At 56.3% G+C, this 16,009-nt stretch overlaps 1 protein-coding gene across 11 annotated transcripts in view; it reads right to left on the bottom strand.

Moving 5' to 3' along the window:
• Positions 1-16,009, bottom strand: part of ZNF831 (zinc finger protein 831) — a 95,104-nt gene that overhangs the window by 57,572 nt on the left and 21,523 nt on the right. For all 11 annotated transcript variants that reach the window (XR_013761583.1, XM_079125574.1, XM_079125570.1 and 8 more), the window contains exons 2-3: positions 1,394-5,127; positions 236-375 (exon numbers count right to left, since the gene is read on the bottom strand). Coding sequence is in view for 10 of the 11 variants with exons in the window: in XM_079125574.1 (XP_078981700.1) it covers positions 236-375; positions 1,394-5,092 (3,839 nt within the window). In the remaining variant the exon portion in view is untranslated. The remainder of the gene's footprint in view (positions 1-235; positions 376-1,393; positions 5,128-16,009) is intronic.

The following is a 16,009-nucleotide window of genomic DNA, read 5'->3' as shown; positions in this document are numbered from 1 at the left end:
GTATTCCTGGTTGTAGAAAGTCACCCCTGAAAACCATATAGATGGTGGAGTGTATGGGATGGGCTACTGGGAAGACTACTCAGTCCTTTGACCAAGTAGCCCCAGGTCCCGTGAAGCTGGAGCTCTTTCTGGGAGCACAGAGATGCCCTCAGAGTCCCCTGTCAAGTTCTCCCTGGGAGATCAGCAGAGTTGTACTTGGCATGTGTGGAAAGCAGAGAGGAGGCCACAGTCCTACCTTTTGGGATTGATCTTCAGCCTTTTCTGCTTGTTGGTCCCACGAGATGTCTTCACCCTCCTGCGAAACAGTCCTTTCTTCCATTCTGGATCAGATGGCTGGTCCTGGGACCTCCTCCCTGGGGCCATTGGGTGGGAGAGCTGAAAATACCAGGCATGTTGGCATGACCAGCACAGCCCTGAGGTGTTCTCTGCAGATAGATGCCTGTCCACGGACATGAAGCTCAGAAATGCTGCATGGACAAACAGCCTGAGCCTAGGAGGGGACCCAGCCAGGCAATGGCAGAGTATACCTGGACACACCTTCCAGAACCCATCTGGGCTGGCTCCACAGAGGAAAGCCCAGCTTGATGTGGAGGTCTGGGGCTACCAGGGCCCATTTCCCTCCTGAATCCTTCTCCTCCAGACCCTTGGGAGCAAGAAGGGCCGGCCAGACCTTGGATCTCCTCAGTTGTCACCCCTCAGGGTGACAAAGACACCACCCCACCTCAGGCTCCACCCAGAAGGCAGAACAGCTAGCTGCAAGCCTCTGTGCTCCAGGCCCTCTTGTTGTTAGATAGGGTGAAATTAGATCTGAGGCTCAGGACCCTCCAGCAGCCAGGCCTCCCCATCCCAGAGCCGGGCTGAGACTTCAGTCCACCACGGCTCACTCCGAAGATGGCCTCACCAGCTGAGAGCCCCCAGTTCCCTTTTTTGCCCTTGCTCCTAGGAACCTCAGAGGTAGGTCTGGGCCTGCTTATAGTGATTATTTCTCCAGCGCCCTGACAGAATGAATCTCTCCCTCTAAGAGTTTTGTTTGAGTTTGGTTTTTTGCCTAGAGTCTGTCTCAGTTTATAATCTCAGATTTGCCTGGCTCTTCTGGACATTTCACTTTTTACCTCTGTTACGGAGAAGCTCAAATTTGAGTTTAAAGACGGATCATGAATAATAGTTCACCCAAAATCTCCACTATAGTGATTCTTCTCTTTGCAATCTATCTTTTCGTGACTTTCTTCTGTTTTGCTTGCACTGGGGGCTTTATTCCTTCCCACCCTACGTAGGCAGCCCCAACCTCCCTTGGGAGCAGGACAAGACATTATCATGGACAGAGCTAGTGCGGGGCGGTCCTCCTAGAGACCCTGTCTACCAGGCATGGTGTCGCCCCCAGCCCGGGACTTACCTGAGGTGCCTGCACCGGCTCTCCTCCTCCAGGGCTCCTCCCGGTCCTTCCTCCGTTGCTCACAGGCGGGGCACGGGGGCTGGCACGCTGGAGGCTGCCGCGGGGGACGCGGGGAGCCCCATACACGGAGGCGGCCTTCTCCTGCTCCGCGGGCAGAGGCAGGCTGCGGCTCAAGCAGCACCACGTGAGCCGGGGCTCAGCCCTCAGTGAGGGGAAGGGGCTTTGAGCTCCGCAGCTCCTGGGCGTCCCTAAGTGAAGTGACAGGGCCTGTTCTGGCTGGCCCAGAGACAAGCCCTGGGGCCCGGTGAGGGCCCTGAGGAAGGAGCTGGGCTGCCAGGCGCAGCGGGGGTCACGCAGTGCAGGTGGCTCTGAAGGAAGGCCTTCTGGGGCTTCCTTAGGAGACCCCCCCAGCTCCCCACTGGGAGTCGGGAGATTTAGGACACCCTCCGAGGTCCTGGCCCCTGCCAATGTACTGCCCGTGCAAAGGCGATGAGTGGCGTGGACCTCACCTCCTGCATCCTGGGCCACGGTGTCACATGTGGGGGTGGGCTGGTAGGAGGTCAATTCCCAGGGGGGCCCTGTGGTCGAGCCAGGAGATTCGCTGGCTGCTGGGACTCTGCTGTCTGTCCCATCACCCTTCTCCCTGCCCTCGTGAGCCTCTCGTCCTCCATTCCTTGGCCCAGACCAGCTGGGGTGCTCCGGGGTGCCATCTGCTCCACCCGAGTTTGGGCCTGAGACGGGGCTGAGAGACCAGGGTGTCCCCAGCCCTGGTCCAACGGGTGCTCGTTCCTCAGGTCGTCCAGTTGTGCAGAGAGAGTCTTGACCTTGCTGTGGCCTCTGGGTGGCAGGCAGTGCTGAGGGGGTCTTTCCCTGAGGTACCCTAAGGAGGTACTTGGGGAGAAAGGTGCCCTCTGCCAGAGCAGCGAGGACACCAGGAGCCTGAGGCGGCATGGCCAGCTGGCAGCGGTTCCCCTGGTCCCCATCAGCAGCAAGTGGTGTGGGCTCCTTGTCCCCCAGCCCTGCCCAGCTCAGGGCAGCAGCAGGAACAGCTGACGAGGCAACAGAGGACTCCAGGGCTTCGGAGTCCTGCTGGGCACTGCCCCCTGACATATCTCCATGGGCTCCATCCTGCCTCTGACATGGCAGGGAGGAAGCCTGCACAGGGTCACCTGGGGTCTCTGTCCCCAGGGGTTCTGTCTGCTCAGGGGGGTCCCTCTCATCCACCTTCAGCTTCTTTCTCTCTGAGGGATGCTTGTCCTCGGCAGGCCAGGGCTCCCCAGAGCTACCGCTGGGCCGTCTCAAGACAGCTTGGGCCCAAGGACCGGTCTCCTTCATGCCCCCACCCCCAGGAATACCCCCTCCCACCTTGGGAGCTGGCGAAGCCAGATTGGGCACCTCTAGGTCAGCTCCTTGGAGTGGCCCAGGTGCTGGGGGCAGCGGCCATCCCGTTTCGAGCCCCTCCTTTGGAGGAAGCGGAGGGTTCCTGCTGTCTGGATGGGAGGGTTCTCTGCTGCTGAGGGTCGGGGAGGACACAGTCCTGGCTGCCCCAGACGGGTCACTGTCTCCTGTTCTGGCCTCTGTCTTTGTCTGCTTAGGAGGCTCAGTCTCCAAGGAGCCCTCGCGGGCTGGCAGGCTTCCCCAGGACTCTGGCTTGGCCTCTACCAAAACATTCCCAAGGATGCGGGGCCTGCTGTCTTGGGATGGAGCTGTACTCCCGACCCCCGCTGCCTGCTCCTGGGAAGGGAGGGCCGGGTCTTTCCCCTGGCCGGCTCCCACCTCCCTGGCTCTCTGGCCTCCCTGGTGGCTAGTTTTCACTTTCTGGTAGAGCCTCCTGAACGTCTCATGCCCGTACACCTGCCACTTCTCCTGGGAGAACATCTTCAGCTTCCGCTGGCCACACTTCTTACTGGTCGCTCTGCCCTTCCAGCTTGCCCCCTCCGCTGAGACAATTCTCTTTCCACCAGGGTCCTCTATGGGGACAGAGGTGTCTCCAGCGAGGGCACATGGCAGGTCTTCCACCGCAGCCTGTCTGACCAGGGCCCGGGGGTGGCCACTGGGGACATCTGCCAAGGTCAGCCCAGAGCGGCAGCCCTGCCGGGCTGGGGTGGGCCTGGGGCTCAGGGGCTTCTGTGTCCTGGAGCAGGCATCCTTCAAGGCCCGTGGCTCTGGCCAGGTCCTGGAGCCCTCGACAAAAGGCAGTGAATTGCTCCTGGTGATGGGGACACATTCCACAGTGGTGGACAGCTGAGTAGGGACAGAGTGGAAGAAGAGGGGCCGCCCCTTGTCCAGCGGGGTGAAGGTGGAGTGGGCGGGGCTGAGGGCCGCCCTCCTGCGCCCGGGGTCCCGCGCCCGGATATCAAAGTGGAAGGAGTCCTTGTAGGTGTAGGGCGTGGGCAGGTCAATGCTGCCCTGCTTGGACAGGACGGTCTTGCGGGGCCGCACGTGATCCAGCTGGGGGTCATCCACCACAGCCTGGTTGTGCGAGATGAGCTGGGCGATGCGCTCCTCCAGCCGCCTCTTCTCCAGCTCCAGGCTGGCCCCCGGCCCTCCCTGCTCAGCCGTGGTGGCCCCGGGCCCCGGGCCCAGGCCTCCCTCCCCCTCCGACTCAGCACTGTGCTCCGACAGGCTGTGAAGGGGGCTGGAGGGCACAGGCGGCTGCTCTGCGCTGTCTGAGCGCGACAGGTAGCCTGAGTCCGTGCTCTCACACTTCCTGAGTCGGCCCTCAGGGGCCTTGGCTTCCCAGGGCTTCTCAGAGGACGCCTCCTGCTGCCGCGGCAGGGAGCTTGACTTCAGTTCTGGCAGCTTCCGCAGGGGCTGTGTGCTGGCCAGCAGGAGCCCAGGTGACACCATCTGGGTGGAGTCCAAAGAAGCCTCTGTGTGGGTAAGGGCGGACCCTGGACAGGGCGCCATCTCCACCTTCATATCTTGGTTCTTGGTAACAAGGGACAGATGGGCACCTGGGGAAAGGGGCGTCTCTGGTGCTCCTTCGCCAGTCCTCTGGTTCCGGGTTTCCCCACTGCCGTCTGCTGGGGAGGTCTCTCCAACCCTGTCCCCCTCCTCCAGGAGGCTGCTCCCTCCCGCCTCGGACTCCAAGGACAGACGGGAGTTGTTGAGGTGAGTCTGGGTCCGCCTGTGCTTGTAGAGGTTGCTCTGGGTCTTAAACGCAATGTGACAGGTGGCACATGGGAAGGGCCTCTCGCCTGTGTGGGACCGGATGTGCTTCTCCAAAACGCTGGGCTTCAGGCAGTCCCGGCCACAGTGTGGGCAGAGGTGCCTGCCAGCACTCCGTGCCTTGCCTGGGCTGCCCAGTGCAGGCCCCAGGCCTGGGGACAGGACAGGCAGGGCACCCACAATGTTCACCGTCAGCGTCGGGGCGGTTGGCTTGCCTGCCTGGGTGGGGCCAGGCCCTTCAGGCTGGAGCAGGGGGCTGAGGATGAAGGGCACACTGCCCCCGTCCAGGCTGCCTGTCACGAGAGGGGCGCGGGGCTGGAGGCCACCCGGAGGCACCGTGTGGTACAGTGGGATGGGGAGGGCCTTCAGGAGCACGGCGGAGGGCAGCCCCTGCTCTGGCGGCAGGATGACAGGACTCAGAGTCAGCCGAGGTGAGGCCTGCCCAGCTGGGGGTCCTGGGGGGCCAGGCGCAGGAGCCAGCTGGTCCCTGGCAGACGGGGCAGGACAGGTGGACTCTGGAGCCTCCATTCCACATCTCTGAGTGGTCCAGGATGTTGGGCAACCTGTAGGCGACAACCACACTTAACCACAGGAACGTCTCTCCATCAGTGAGCCCTTCCCTAACCCCACTGGCGTTTCACTACCCCTGGAACCTGAGCACAGTCCCAACTACTCTTGTCCCCTGGTAGGAAAGACAGGACCTACCGCGCCGATGGCACACGGCACAGGAGTCATCGAGCGGGTCTCTCTGAAGCCTGAGTCTTACTTAACATTTCCCAGGGGATCCCTGATTTTTGCCCTCTACAGGCCCAAGTCTGGTTGGTCACCATCAGCAGCTGGCACTGGCACAGTGCCCACGCAGAGGAAAATGTGCCATGAGAGAGAAGTCACATGGTTTATCAAGGTCCTTGAAGTCCTCGAAGGCCACAGTCATTACATTGCGTGACTTATCCAGGGCTCAGTTCCAGATCTGTAAAATGGACAGGGACTCAGGCCCTTCCTACACTGGGTTCTGAGTCTTTGATGTAAGATGAGGAAGACGGACCATAGTGGAGGTTTGTCGGATCTGGCAAACAAAACCATAGGACTCTCAGTTAAATTAGAATTTCAGGTAAACTACGCATAATGAACATGTCCCAAATACTACATGAGAATTACTCTTAGTGTAAGTATGTCCCAAATCTTCCATGGGTCAGGCTTGTGCTAAAATATTGGATGGTTTATCTGGAATTCAAACCTAACTGGGCACCACGTGTTTGACCTGGTGACGCTGCCGGGAAACGGAGCACTCCTCAGCCTCCTGAAAAGGCTCAAAGGTGGAGCTTCCAAAGCCCTTCCAGATCCAGAAGGGACAGAACCAGCTCCCTCTAAGCCAGGAGGAGCAGCTGGGCGAGCAGCTGGGCAAACACCGGGGAAGGTAGCAAGAGGGCCCACCCTGCTCTTCAAATCACCAAGGGAAAGCCAGATGCGCCAGGGTGAGGCTGGATGGGCTAGTGGCTAGAGGATGCTCGCGTGGCCATCCAGGCCCTGGGAGCCCCACAAACACACTTTACCCACCTCCGGCTCAGCTCCTCAAGAAAACTTCCCCATTCCAGCCTTCGCAGCCAGATTGTCTGAGCAAGGTGTGCTGGAAGTGGCCATAGGGTGGGCCAGCCGACACCAGCACAGGCTCAACAGAGATAGTGGCTCATCTTTCAAAATTCTTGCAAGCCAGTTGTTAAACACAGCCCTAAAAGTCCAATTATAGAAGCTTCCAACTAGGCGAATGATATTAACAACAAAGACACGCGCACTGGGTGTCTCCATGCCAAAGACAAGGTCACCTCCACCTCAGGCCATAGGCAAAGAGTCACTCAGAAGGGACCACAGCTCTAAATGAACGGTCAAAGACTATGAAACTCTTTTAAAAGAAGACAGGATGAAATCTTGATTTTGGATGTAGCAACAGGTTCTAAGATATAACCAAAACTACCAGCAGCAAAAGAAAACATAGATAAATTTGATTCAAAATTAAGGACACTGTCAAAGTGAAAAGACATGGGATGGGAGAAAATATTCGCAGATGGTCTCTCAGACCTAGCGAGAATGTCTACAGACCTCTGACAACTCCGATGCGCCACCAGAGGACAAATGACCCAACCGCAAAATGAGCGAAGGATTGGAACAGACGTTTCTCCAAGAAAGACGCACAATTGTCCAAAAAGCACAGGAAAAGGTGTCGAATACCATTAGTCATTAGGGAAATAAAAACAAAATCACAGTCAGACATGACTTTACACCAATTAGCACGACTAGTAATATCAGTAAACCGAAAATAGAAGGCAAGCCTTGTGCAAATCCAAGCGGTGGTGTGGATCTGGGGAAATGGGAGCCCCAAACACTGCCGACGGCAATGAAATGCCGCTGAGGAACGGGGGTGGCGACCCCTGAGGAGGCGAAAGGCTGCCACGCGGCCAGCAACTCCGCTCCTGGGGACTCGCCCCCAAGAACCACAAGCAGCACTGGAGCAGAACTCGGGCCCAGAAGGGGCTCAGGGTAGCTCCACCCCAACGGCCGGAGCAGTGAGGGGCACAGAGTCCAGCAGCTGAGAGTGGGCAGGTCGACGCAGCCCGGCACACAGCGCAGAAGGTCACATGGTCACAAGAGCGAAGTATGACACCTGCTGCAGCTGGGGAGCTTGAACCGTCCGTGACAGAAGCGGGAGGCCACGGCTGTGTGAGATCCAGTTAAAAACCCAGAACGGGCAAATGTGCAGAAACAGGAAACTAAGCACAGTGGTGGCCAGAGGGTGGGAAGGATGCAGCGATCAGGGTTTCCTTTAAGGGTGATGAAACTAGGAGCGAGGTAGATGCGGTAGTTACGATGTACGTAACTAAATGCAACTGAAGGTCCACCTGACATAGTTCAGTGGGGGACCTACAGTCACATGAGTTTTGCCTCAATATATAAAGGTCCTGTCTGAACACAAACAGTTTGAAAGGTACTCCCTTCATCAGGTAAAAGTGATCAGGCACTTTAGGCTTCTGTCACAAAAACCCCCTAGACTGGGTGACTTGAACAGCCAATGTTCATCTCACAGTTCCAGAGGCTGGAGTCCCAGAGCCAGCTGGCAACTGCCCATCTCCTGGTTCACAGATGTCTTCCTCCTCACTTCCTCCTTACTGGGCAGAAGGGACAATAACGCTCTTCGGGCTCCCTTCCACAAGGGCACTGATCCCCTTCATGAAGCTACTTAACTCCCACCAAGGCCCACCCAAGCACCACCTCGTGGGGCAGTGAGGATGTGAACAGGTAAATTCAGAAGGACACAAACATTCAGCCCACACAGGTGTCCAACGCCACCTCCCCACTCTCGGTGCTCACGTCCACTGGTGGGATACTGCCCCACACATGGAACTCCACACCTACCTCTCTACCTCAGGAACAGTAATGCCACCTTTGCTGCTGGAACTGGCCATGGTGGGTGTATTGACATTGTACAGATCGGCAAATGCTACCCATTGGTCTGTGGTTGTTTCAACCCCTGGAAGCCGGCGTTGACCAGCACGGGATGAAGACAAGAGGATGAGGAAGGCCTGGCATCACCCTCTGTCCCTCCCGTGGACTCTGCGCAACATCAGGGACCTCCCCGCACCGTACCTGCAAGCTCTCCGAAGATGGGAGAGCTCCTAAATTTTGAAGGAAAGATTTACGAACAGGTCTTTAGAGATTAGTAGGTGGACACCAGACTCGGGCGGAGCTGATGGAGTGGGATAAAGGCTTCCCTGGGATGTGGCCCTTTCTACCTGCAGAGGAACAGAGACGGCTTCCTTGGCTCCAAGAACCATGTCGGCAGGGCTGAGCCTCCGGGAAGATCAGATGAAATCATCCGTGTGAAATCCGGGAGCGCTGTGCCCGGCACGGGGCACGCTCTCAGTTTATTTGAGTGCTCAATAACACGCCATAATATTTTGAACTATTAAGTAATGGATCCTCCGCCACCCTCTTTTCCTCCTACCCCTGTCTCTTCCCCGTCAATCACTGTGCCAGTCTCCATCACCTCTGGGAGAGGACGCGGCTCAGGTTGGATTCCCGAGAAAGGGATTCCATTTCTTTGGGGAGGGGATCCCAGGAAGCGGGGCAGTGGGAAGGGGGTACCCACCAGAGGGCTGGGCTCGTCCCCAGGGGAGAGGGGGCTCCGTCTGCCTCCTGGCACTCCCACCAGCCCATGGAGGGCCGGAAAAGGGCCAGAGCCCAAAGGCGGCCCACAGGGGGCTCTGAAACCGGCGAGGGGGCGGATGGGCAGGGCTGCTGGAGTCCCTGCGGCAGAAACGGAGCAAAGGATCCTGAGGAAGGAAACCTGATGAACCAGAGCCAGTTTTTCTAAGGCTCAGGCTCTGAGAGTCCCGGGTGGGGGAAGTGAAGGGAGGAGTACAGAGGGAAGGGAGGCGCGCTTCCCCCTGCGCCCCAGGGGCACGGAGGGAGGGGTCCCTGCGACTCTTGCCCCCGCAGTCTGCAGGAATGGGGCCAGCACACACCACAGACAGGCTGCAGTCCCTGCCGGCGGGGGGAGGCTACCCACAGAGTGCTGCCCCGAGCAAATTCCAGAACACCCTCCAGGCGCCCGGGAGAGCCCCAAAATGGGCTGAGGAGTTACCGGTGCCGGTCTGAGGCAGGACCTGCCAGGGGAGCTGAGGGCCAGAGCTCAGGGTGGGAGGCTGCAGAGAGGGGGCCTGCATGCAGACCCCAGCTCCCCTGGCCACCGCCACCTCTGCAGCCTGTCCCGCGCTCCCAGCACAGAGGCCCCGCAAACACCCTCCTCCCGGGGTGTACGTGGGGCAGGACAACTCCAAGGCCAGAGCTGATTTTGCTCACTCTGAACCGAGGAGAGGGCAAGGCGGATTGTCTCTGTGGGACTCATGGGGAACTGAGGGACGGGGTGGGGGGAGAGGGAAGGGTCTGGGCAGCCACCTAGTCACCTAGACTCAGGGACGAGCACTAACCTTGCCGCCCCCCGAGACTCCCTTAATCCCAACAGGCATGCAGCTCACTTGTCCCCCACCCCCTGCGATCTGGGCCTGCTCTTGGGTGCCGCTTCGTGGGGGCGAGGCGAGCAGAAAGCAGGGAGAAAAGTGAAGGCGGGAAGGGACCTTCCCACGCTTTCTTGTCAAACCCACCCAGAGGTGGGCCTGGGCCAGCAGAGAACAGGGAAGAGCCGCAAATATGTCCTCAGAGCCCTGCAAGAGAAGGATGTGGAGAAACTCCCTGGACAGAGGGAGCCTTTGGAAGGGACAGGGTGCAGAGTCACAGCTCCAGGTACCGGATTCCCAAGCTCCCGTGCACCCTGTGCCTCTGTCTCCGGCTGCCTCACCAGGCGGGCACCACGTAGGCTGGGATTCCTGCCCCCTCACCTAAGCTCCTCTTCGGCTGGAACACCACCACTTTAAAAGGGGGCTGTGGCCACCGTAGTGTGAAGGCGCTCATGCCATTGAGCAGGACGCTAACAAAAATTGGGTAAAGAGGTAAATTTATGTCACATGTATTTTACCAAAAATTTTAAAGCAAATACAGAAGAGGGAACTGTCATTACATAAGGAGTGGAAAATTTACATTCACACAAAAACTTGCCCACAGATGTTTATAGCAACTTATTCATAATTGCAAAACCACGGAAGCAACCAAGGTGTCCTTCGGTCAACGAGTGGAAAAACAAACCATGTACATCCAGACATTGGAGCCTCCTTCAGGATGAGAAGAACCGAGCTGTCAAGCCAGGGAGAGGGCGGAGGGCCATCAGCGGCGGTGCTGACCCGCGGCCGGCCTCTGGAGAAGGGCGGCCAGGCGGAAGGGAGAGGGTCTGGGGCTGGGAGGGGCCGAGCAGGTGGTGTAGAGGCCCTTCAGGGCAGTGAGGCCATCTGCACAAGGCCACGGGGGCCCAGTCACTGCCTCACGCAGGAAGGGGACCACAGAGGGCCACCCTAATGAGTGTGCCTTCAGCCACCCACCGGAGCCACCAGCTGTGAGGAATGGCCCACGCTTTCTGTAGACCTAAAACTGCTCTGAGAGAATTAAGTCTGGAAACGTTAAAAACTTTCTAAAATTCAAACAAGTTTTTAAAAAAACAGGAACATGTTCATGCTCACCGGCAAAGAAATGCAAGGTTTTTTTTTTTTGTACTGGGGATTAAACCCAGGGACTCTTAATCACCGAGTCCCATCCCCAGCCCTTTTTATTATTTTATTTTGATACAGGGTCTCACTAAGTTGCTTAGAGCCTCTTCACTAAGTTGCTGAGGCTGACCTTGATCCTCCTGCCTCAGCCTCCCAAGTCGCTGGGATTTCAGGCATGCGCTGGCAAATTTTTTAAATATGCAACTGGGCGCCACCTAATATGGTCTCATATTTTACCTCTGTAATTTAAGATCTTAACCTGGGACACCCTTGGCCTAGACTTGCCAGATAGGTGGTCTTCCTCATTCTCCTGGAAGCCCAAGTTTGTGCCAGCATGATGTCCAGGTGTGCTTGCCCACTGTAAGGCACTGCACAAGCGAGGAAGAGGGAAGGCAGGGAGGCCAGCTCTGATTGCCGCCATCCCTCTGTGAAGGCCACACTCCCACCCGAGAGCCTCTCCAGGCCTAATTACCTCAAGCTGCTGGGTCCTATGGTTGGTAGCCACCCCAGGCCAGCCGCGGGGCTACTGCCAGCACTCAGAGCCCTAACCGGGTCCACTCTGAGGAAAGCCCTCTCGTCAACCCCTCCTTATCAGCCCAGGTGCCTTTGGGGCTTCCAGGACCCAGCTGGAATCACAATGCACATGGGGTGCTTGGGTGGGTTTTCTGGCCAGGCAAGAGTATCCCTCACTTTTCTCTAATTCTGGAAGGACCTAGAGGGGTCTCTATGGCAGAGGGTCTCTCTGAGGAGTGGACTTGCTTGGTTCTCAATGCAGGGTCCATGTCCCAGGTTCTCACCAAAACTTCACCCACACTAATTCTGCTTGGTGACAAAGCCATGTTGAACCCAAACAAATGAAGACTGAGCAGCCAGAAGAGAGTTGATAGAGACGAGATGTGCAGACAGTCTGAGCAAGTCAGAGCAAAAGAGCGTCTCCTGCCTATTTGCACACGCTAATTATGAGGCTTCCCTGCAGCTGGTCGATAGTTTGCAGGTGTTTGGAGGACAGGCCCGATGACAGCTGGCTCCAGTGTGGAGGCCTGGGAGGACAATGGGAAAGTTCAGGTTCAAATCCCGGTTTTGCGCTGCCTGCCAGGTGGCTCAGCAAGCTCCTTTAACCTCAGGGTCTTTCACTTGCAAAGTGGGATCAAGAGGACTGGCTGCGTGTCCCCACAGCACCTACCACAGCAAAATGGCAGTGGTCTGCTGAGCTTGTTAACATGCTTTTCTCTTTCTTTCCACTACAGTTGTTTTGTCCGATCCTGGCCCCAGTGTCCTCTGGGAGTCCAACCTTGCTGTCGGCATCTTCGACTCCCTCTGGAAACGCCCTGCCCTCCCATCTCTCTAACTGTCCCAAGGTCCTCGCACACCACCACCGGTTCTTGAACTTCCCTCCCTGAACCTTTGGTCAGAGTTTCAGCCCCTTTGTCCAGGACAGCCTCTGTGTCTGCTAGCCTTCACCTCCTGTTTTCTCAGCCATTTTTTTGAGGAGCCTGGAGGACAGTTTTATTTTAACAAATAGCAAAATTATCTTCCTCTGTTTCTTGGGTTAGCCTAGCTAAGCACTTGCTTGCTTTTTGACAACAACTTTAGGTCAAACTTTTTGTCAGAATGCAAAAAACAGAGAGAGAGAGAGAGAGAGAGAGAGAGAGAGAGAGAGAGAAAGAGAGAGAGAGAGAGAGAGAGAGAAAGAGATGCCCCATGATGCTGGGTGGCAGGATAGCCCAGAGAGCTCCCAGTTTCCTGACGTTATCTGGAGTGGACTGCATGGCCTACCATGTTGGGTCTCATTTGCTGGGAATACGTGCGTATGCTCAAGAAATTCACTTTGGTGAAGTACTACGTTGATTTAGTAAATTATTTCAAACGAAAAGTGGAAGAGTGAATCAGCACTCTCCAGGATGACATCAAATGGAGTATATAACTTCTACGAAAACAAGGTGATTATTCCAATTTAGTTCCCGCCTATTGAAAATGTATTGTTAATCCATTCTAATGTTTATTGAGCACTTATTGGGTACAGGTCTCATTTTGCCTGGGACTGAGGGACTTCCTGGGATGCGAGACTTTACATTTTTAAACCAGGCAAGTCCAGGGGAAATTAGGATGAGCTGGTTTTCCGAAGGGTACAGGACACCAGTAAGGATAAAAGCTTCAGTTACAGAATTTATGTTCCGCTTAAGGAGACAGGCAAGAAATTTTTTAAATAAATTTGTAATATGTTGGAAAAGGATGGATGTCTAGAACAAACCAAGCAGGGTGAAGGAGTCTGGGAGGATGAAGAAGGAAAGTGGAGGAGGTCAGGAGGGGAGCATAAGGTGTGGCTTTAACTGGCACGGGCCCTGTGATGGGGTAAGCCCTGCTGGCACTTGGGGAAGAGGGTTGCAGGTTTCAGGCAATACAAAGACTAAGGAAGTGCAAACAGCCAGTGCAAAGGCCCTGAGAGGGAAGGTGCCTGGCATGTTTGGGGCTTGACCCTCTAGACTCAAGGAACTGCATTGAGATGCTAACCTGCTCAACAATATTTTGTGATTCTTTCTAGGCAACTTTTATTTCCCTGGGCTTTGGTTTCCTCATCTGCAAAATGAGGAGACAGATGTCTAAGTATGAAGTGGCCAGAAATCACAAATACTAGCAGCACCATGTTTAGTCAAATGGCCAGTCAGGAACTGTCTCGGTCACTGAGCGACGATTTCTCCTGGTGAGCAGAGGAAGCGAAGCTCAAGGCTTCACCGCGCTCTGGACCCATCTCCCCCTTCCTCCTCGAGGGCTGTGTGAGGCCAGATCTCCCCACTGCGGCCTGGCCGTGATGGAGGCCTGTCACAGATCCTTCCAGCTCAGAACAGGTAACATAAGATGCAGCACGTCACCCCAGTTTGCACTGTGTGGCGGACTGTAAACAGCTTTGTCAATGCTGTGCAGTGACGTGATTCAGAATATGGATCGTGAGGGTCATTGTTTCATGTGATCACAGCCAGAGGCAGGAAAACAGCAGACGGACGCGATGCTGAATTCAAAGAAAGGTGGGAAAGCATCCCCTACACCGATGGGACTCCACAGCGTGGGAGCCAAGGCCACGAATCACCCCCACGCCACCGCTTCAGATCCGAGGTGTGGGCGGCCCCACAGGAAGACAGTGGGCACGTCACCCAACATGCAGGCACTGTGGACAAGGCGGCTGGCTTAGCCAGGTGGTAGAGAGCAGCAGCCGTCCACCCCTGCCCACAGCCCTCCCTGCTGGGCACCAGACGGGGCCTTCCTCTCTGTCTCGTGCGGGCCAACCAGAAGCCAGAGCTACTACCCTTCCCGGACAGCAGTGAGGACCTGGCCCCAGGTTCAACAGCGACCCAGTGGCCCCTTCTGGCCCCTTCCCCTGCCTGGGCAGAGTCCCAGGAAGCTAAAACAAGTCTTGCTAAATCCAGACTCCCACGCAGTCGGGCGGAGAGAAGACACCCCAACGGAGGCCCACGCCAAGGTGCAGGAGCTGTCTGCCCGCCGGCTGGAGGCAAGCCTTCGACTGGGTGCTCCAAGGAATCCTCCAAAGAACCAAGGCAAAGGAAGACCAAATGGAAATGTTAGAATGAAAAAATACTAAACTCAAATTACAATCAGTAGATGGGCCCCCAGCAAAGTGGAAAGGGCAGGAAAGAAGAGTCAGAGGACTGAAGGCAGGACGCCAGGAACCACCCCCACCTGAGCAGCAAGAGGCGGCAGCTGGAAGGAACCGAGGGGCCTATATTGTTTAGGGAATGATGATAAGAAGTCCGCGCACGCTCACATGGACAGGATGCTTTCCAAATACTCTCCATCCACAGTTGATTGACTCCACAGATGCAGAACCTGCAGATACAGAAGGCCGACTGTGTACAGTAGGGTAGAGCAACCACGGGGTTGGTGGCAAGGAGGTCCTGTGGAACCTGCTCATGCTGGTCCCTCTGCGGCTCACTGCCTGAGATGGTGACATCCTGTCACACCTGCAGCTGCCAGTCCACCCAGCGACTGCTCCCTCAGCAAGTTCCTGTTCCCTTCCACACAGCCCAACCTCTGACCTTCTGACCCCACCAATGCCCAGACTCTCAGGGCACACCTGCTGCTGGTCAGTGTCTGCTCTCCAGCTTCCCTCCACCGAGGCCACTGGCCCCGCACCTCCAGACCAGCTCACATTACTCCCAGGTAATCGAAGACTGGCTTCTCCAACGAGAACTGACCCCTCCCAAGTGTGCCCTTCCCAGAGTGCTCTCCCTCCACCCCCGGCTCTGAGCGGTGTCCTGTGTCTTATGGTCACTCCCCCATTATGGCTGATGGTTCTGACACTGCCCTTCCACAGCACAACCCACGGGGCAGTTTCCATCTCCTAAGTGGACACAGACAGGGGCAGGCTCGGTCCTGGGCAGTCCCAAGAGACAGACCCCTAAACGTGGGATCTGGGGCTTGACTTGTCCTTGTCCTTGGACTTGAGCATGACGCTGAGGTCCTTGCCAGTGAGAACTGCGGCTGAGGACCTTGGCATGCCACCACATCACAACTACTCAGCATTGCCTGCTGACATTCACGATGGAGCGCCAGCTGGGGCGCGTGCCTGCTCGCGTGGACCGCGGTGGTGATGACTGTAAGGACTGCCATGTGAGATGGATTTCTTGGAGAGTCCTTCAGCACTCACAGAGAGAAAACGACAAGCTCGGGTCCGTCAACTCCCGCCTCAATGCGCAGTCTGAAAATCAGACAGCTTCTGTGACAGCCATGAAAGAAGCTCGTATTTCTTGCACCGGCAGGACTGACATTACTGGAGCCCAAACACGAAATTAAGTGGTGCAGGTTGCTGAATTAAAATGACCACACAGTATTGGCACCGAAACAGGTAGACCAATGGTACAGAACAGAAGGCATGGAGAGGAGCCCTCATACGTGCAGTTAGCTCATCCTAGACTGGGATGCTACAAACACACATTGGAGAAAAGACAGCCTCTTCGACAAATCGTGCTGGGAAAGCTGGAAATCCATAGGTAGCCCTGCACAAAACTTCACTCAAAGTGGATCAAGGACCTAGGAATTAGGCCAGAGACCCTGTGCCAACTAGAAGAAAATGTAGGTTCAAATCTCCACCATGTTGGCTGAGGATCCAACTTCCTCAACAAGACTCCCAAAGGACAAGAAGTGAAATCAAGGATCAACAAATGGGGTGGTATCAAGCTAAAAAGCTTCTTCACAACAAAAGAAACAATCAAGAATGTGAAAAGAGAGCCTACAGAATGGGAAAGTCTTTGCGCCTTCACCTCAGATAGAGCATTAATCTCCA

The sequence above is a fragment of the Sciurus vulgaris genome, assembly GCF_902686455.1.
Source record: "Sciurus vulgaris genome assembly, chromosome: 2".
In the NCBI taxonomy this organism is placed as follows: Eukaryota; Metazoa; Chordata; class Mammalia; order Rodentia; family Sciuridae; genus Sciurus; species Sciurus vulgaris.
Note: the sequence above shows the minus strand (reverse complement) of the source record. Positions and strands in the feature narration are given on the sequence as shown.